The sequence below is a fragment of the Chenopodium album genome, chromosome 16 (assembly GCF_948465745.1).
Source record: "Chenopodium album chromosome 16, dcCheAlbu1.1, whole genome shotgun sequence".
NCBI classification, from domain to species: domain Eukaryota; kingdom Viridiplantae; phylum Streptophyta; class Magnoliopsida; order Caryophyllales; family Amaranthaceae; genus Chenopodium; species Chenopodium album.
The window spans coordinates 41,615,692-41,620,849 of NC_137849.1; the positions used below are offsets into that span (position 1 = coordinate 41,615,692).

Consider the following 5,158-nt stretch of genomic DNA (forward strand, 5'->3'; position numbering starts at 1 on the left):
TATTCTAACCTTCATAAGTATTTTTTTTTTAAAACCTAACCTTCATAAGTATGATTATGAGAGGTTTTGATTTTACATTCTTTCCTATATGAAGCACAAGGAACTATGGAAGCAAGCATTTGTCCAATATAGTGCAAAAGCAACTTGAAACTGAAATTGATATATGAGAAATCAGGCTCAAGTGTGGGTTGGTGAATCGGTTATATTTCGGACAGTAAGAGAAAACCGATGTCCATGATTTTGATATAAGTTTACAAGGGTATTGGTTCATTTAAAAAAGTTCATGAAAGTGAAATCCAAAAGATCATATGAGTAGTTCTAAAAAAATAATAAAAAAAAAAAAAAAAAAAAAAAAAAAAAAAAAAAACTAGAAGCTAAGACAAAGGTTGGTCAAATACAATAACCAGAAAGTTATTCAAGAGATTGCGGTATTAATGCCATTGAGATAGTTTAGTTAGTTTGGTGACTCTTAAGGTTCAGCAATAATTGCCCAAGTTTTTACTCATTTGAACTGAAGACTAGCTTGGTAGAAATTTGAATTGGGAATGAACTTGATTGACAATTTCACACAGTCAATCACTCACACTACAAGAAATAGGTCATTTTGCGACGGAAACCTTGCAACGGACTACAATTCCGTCGCAAAAAGGGTTAATTTGCGAGGGAATAAATTCCGTCGCAACTTTGCGACGGAAACAAACTTTTGCGACGGAAATTCCGTCGCAAAGTTTGCGACGGAATTTATTCCCTCGCAAAAGTTTGTTTGCGACGGAAATAATCGTCGCAAAACAATATTAAAAAAAAAATAAAAAAAAAACATTTTGCGACGGATTCTGCGACGGAAATTCCGTCGCAAAAAGTTTTTAAATTTTTTTAAAAAAAACTGAAGTTTCGCTGAAGGAGAGAGAAAAAGAAAACGAAGAACAGAAAGAGGAAAGCGTAGAGAGAGATAGAGGAAAGCGTAGAGAGAGAAAGAAAATCCGGCCACTTCACCGCCGCTGTCGCCACCGGAACGACCGGAATCCGGCCACTCACACCTACTAACGCCCACCCCCTCCGTTCACTCCCACTCACGCGCACTCACGCCCACCCACGCCACCCCCTCCGTTCAAGCCCACTCACGCCCCTCCGTTCGCCGGCGGTGTGCAGCCACCACACCACCCTCCTTCCGGCAGCCGGATTTCCGCCACAACACCCTCAAATCCCGGTGAGTATTCCACTATCCCCCTTTGTTTTTGTTTTCAATTTAATTTTAATGTAAACCCTAACTTTTTCTAATTATGTTTTTTAATTTAATTTGTAACTAAATTTTATTATTTAATTACTTGTGTTTAGTGTAGTGTAGTTTAATTTATATTGCAATGTTAGAATTAGTTTAATTTTTAAGATATATTGCAATGTTAGAATTAGTTTAATGTATGTTAGTTTAGTTTAAAATATATGTTAGATTAGTTTATAATGTATGTTATTTTAGTTTAAAATATATGTTAGTTAGTTTATAATGTATGTTAGTTTAGTTTAAAATATATGTTAGATTAGTTTAAAATATATGTTAGATTAGTTTAAAATATATGTTAATTTAAAAATACATGTTAGTGTATGTATGTTTATTTGAATGTGGGTAATTGTGTGTTAATTATATGTGTTTCATCACTTGCTTTAAACTTGTTTAAATTAAACAATTATGGTATTCACATTGCACACTGTATCGTCTGCCTTTATGTGGCTCTCTTTAGTAGTTCATGCATGATGCATAGTAAATTCCTTAGTACGAGTAGACAATCATGAATTCAGATTTTCTTAGAAAACTAAGCTGTCATTTACTTGAACACTTCAACAAAATTCAACATTTACTGCCTAACTCTATCATTAATTGCTTTATAAATTTGTACTAATTAGAATCAAATGTATCATGTTCATTAATACTTCGACATAATATCTCACTGTCTTTTGAGGATAATTCTTGAAATTTCCCTTATTCAAAACACTATACATATATATATATCATCTCTCTTTTGAAGATTATACCGCGAATATGAAACATTTCATTCAATCAATCTCTAAGGCCATCAAGGTCTTTGAGTCCTTCCTGCCAAATTTAGAGTCTTATTAGTCCATTAGCAATGCTTGCTTAATGTTTAGTTTACTTGCATGATCATTGTTAACATTATTCCATTTGATAGCATGTAACATTATATATAAGTTCTGTCTCTATTTGTGGTTTTAGCTTCAAAGGGCATGGTATGTTGGCACCTTTCACATCTGGGTGGCAAACAACCGAATTAGGTCCATTGGTGATAGATAAGTCTGAGGTGGATCCTTGTTCATCATACTTCTATTAACTGTATCATAGTTTCAAGAGACTGAAAGTTATATTGTTGTGCTAATACACTTATTTTCTTCCTGCAGGGTTGCTACGTGTATGATATCGATGGCAATAAGTATCTTGATTCTCTTGCAGGCCTGTGGTGCAATGCCTTAGGTACTGATTGATCTTAATATGATGAAGATATATACCTCAGTATCATTCATTTATGCTGATTTTGTTGTTACCTCGAATATATAGTTCTATTTTGTTGGTTGTGCTGCAACTATGTCTGATGCCTGGACTGAAACTTGCAGGAGGAAATGAAGCTCGACTTGTTGCTGCTGCGACTGCGCAGTTGAATAAATTGCCGTTCTATCATTCTTTCTGGAATAAAACTACCAAAGTGTCTTTAGTAAGTGCTGCATACAGAGTTCTTCACATTCAGAACATGTTACCTTTTGAGTTCTTACTCAGCATGTTATGATTAATAGTTTGATCTTGAGCTCTTTCATAGACTGTAGATTTGGAGTTTCAATATTAGGTTGTTTGATGTTCTTGTCAAGGTCTAATAAGTTAGGAAAGCAAGCCTGGTATTTGTTCTGTGCTCTTGACATCCTGCATCCAATTCGAGGAATTGTTTATAGTAATCATTTGGTCAATTCTGCAGGATCTTGCTGAGGAGCTTTTACAGACTTTTACAGCACGAAAAATGGCAAAAGCCTTTTTTGTAAATAGTGGATCAGAAGCTAATGATACTCAGGTAAGTAGTAACTAGTAAGTTCTCTGTGAAGTTTTGTGCTAACATACGCGTTATTTTGTTTATGAGTGTTATCTTGACACGAGGGTTAGGGAATTTTTTGTTTGTGTGCAGGTGAAGCTGGTTTGGTACTACAACAATGCCCTTGGAAGACCTAAGAAGAAAAAAATTATTGCTCGAATGAATTCGTTAATTTTCCATCTTATCTTGTGTAATATCTAATTTTCATTTTAAAGGAATTGATGAACTTTACCCTTTCATTCCTTACATTTGACAGATACCATGGTACAGTGTGCAATGTGAATACCATAATTGTTTAATTATATGTTAATATCATGTACCGTACTTGGTAGTTACGGCTACGTGTTGTATATATTTGAATTATGTTAGGGCGTGGACTTTTTGACTGAAATTATTTTAAATGCACGTATTTTATTAAACAGGATTGCATGAATACAGGTTCCAGGAAAACAAAACAAAATACAAAAAAATTAAACAGGATTGCAGGAATACAGGTTCCAGGAAAAAAAACAAAATACAAAAAAAAAAAAAATTAAAATTACAATAACTTTGCGACGGAATGTAATTCCGTCGCAAAATGGAGTATTTTGCTACGCATTATTTTCCGTCGCACACATGCGACGGAAAATAATCCGTCGCAAAAAACTTCATTTTGCGACGGAATTACATTCCGTCGCAAAATTTGTGACGGACTATTCCGTCGCAAAAGAATCCATTTTGCGACGGAAATACATTCCGTCGCAAAATTTGTGACGGAATATTCCGTCGCAAAATGATTCCTCTTGCTACGGAATTTTCGTCGCAAATGTTGTTTTCAGCTACAACTACCTTTCCGTCGCAAAATCCGTCGCAATTCGTTTTGCGACGGATATTCCGTCACAAAAGGACTGTTTGCTACGAAAGTTCGAGCGACGCCATGCCTGTGACGGAAATCCGTCGCAAAGTCACTTTGCGACGGAATTTTGCCAGTTTGCGACGAATTATTTCCGTCGCAAAACGGCCCTTTTCTTGTTGTGTCAACATCTACTGTTATTAATCTTTGGACCTTATTTCTCCACTTAACTTAGGGTCTATTCTCATTGACTGAACTGAATTGAACGAGAGTTTTGATTAGTTCAAGATTCCAATCTTTATCCAGAGTTCTTAGAGCCTTCTGATCTTGCTACCGACTTAGGACACACTATGTTCGTTGATTCCAAAAGCATTAAGATATGTGAACTGAACTAAACTTATTAGAGCTGAACTAAACTAAACTGAAATGAATATTTTATGAGAGAAGGAAATTAGGAGCTGAACTGAATTGAACTTAGAGCTGAACTGTACTGAACTGAAAATAATCGTATGTGAACAAACCCTTAGTTTTTGAGGTTACTTGGTCCATTTTATCCACTGCATTTTTTACCGATTCAAGAAAATAACTTCATTATTTTTGTAACTTTAATAAAATAAATAATGACTTATAATATTAATTTACTCTGTAATCATTGTTAAATGACATTTACTGTAATTATTACGATCATAACTTTAACCGATTAAAACTTAAAGTGAGGTGTATTGGTATCTTATATGAATACAAGAAAAATATAGACATGTGATGTCCTGCTAATTGAACCATTTCAATCTGTACTTTAAATATAGCAAACATCTCCATGTCTAGAACTCAATACTTTATACAACTCCTTCACTAATTCTAGAGTAATTTGCTAAAGTTTTGAGCATTGCTAAGATACATGACATTCAATATATAAATCGCATTTGTACAAATAGTTATAATAAAATATATGCAAACATGCATAAGGTATTAAGACTAACTGCAATAACTCAACTTGAAACACTACCTATACCGCGCGCATCGCGCGCGTAGGATCCCCTAGTTACAATAAATACGAGGTATATGTTTTGATACTATACGACGTACGATGTTTCACGTACATACTAAAGTATGAGTACGATGAATATGGATCGTTACTAGGACAACTGTGTAAGGTTGCTTGAAAGCATATAATATATCATGAATATTGATGTTGAGTAAGCTTTTACAGCTTTAAAACACGTAATGTATGTTCTTATTT

General features: G+C 34.4%; 1 protein-coding gene across 1 annotated transcript; it reads left to right on the forward strand.

Moving 5' to 3' along the window:
* The first annotated feature begins 2,035 nt into the window (after positions 1-2,035).
* LOC145584324 (gamma-aminobutyrate transaminase 1, mitochondrial-like) lies at positions 2,036-3,430 on the forward strand. The gene is made up of 6 exons (XM_081641189.1): positions 2,036-2,074; positions 2,184-2,312; positions 2,410-2,482; positions 2,623-2,720; positions 2,976-3,068; positions 3,180-3,430. The coding sequence occupies exons 1-6, from the start codon at positions 2,036-2,038 to the stop codon at positions 3,285-3,287; spliced, it is 540 nt and encodes a 179-aa protein (XP_081497315.1). The 3' UTR covers positions 3,288-3,430.
* The last annotated feature ends 1,728 nt before the right edge of the window (positions 3,431-5,158 follow it).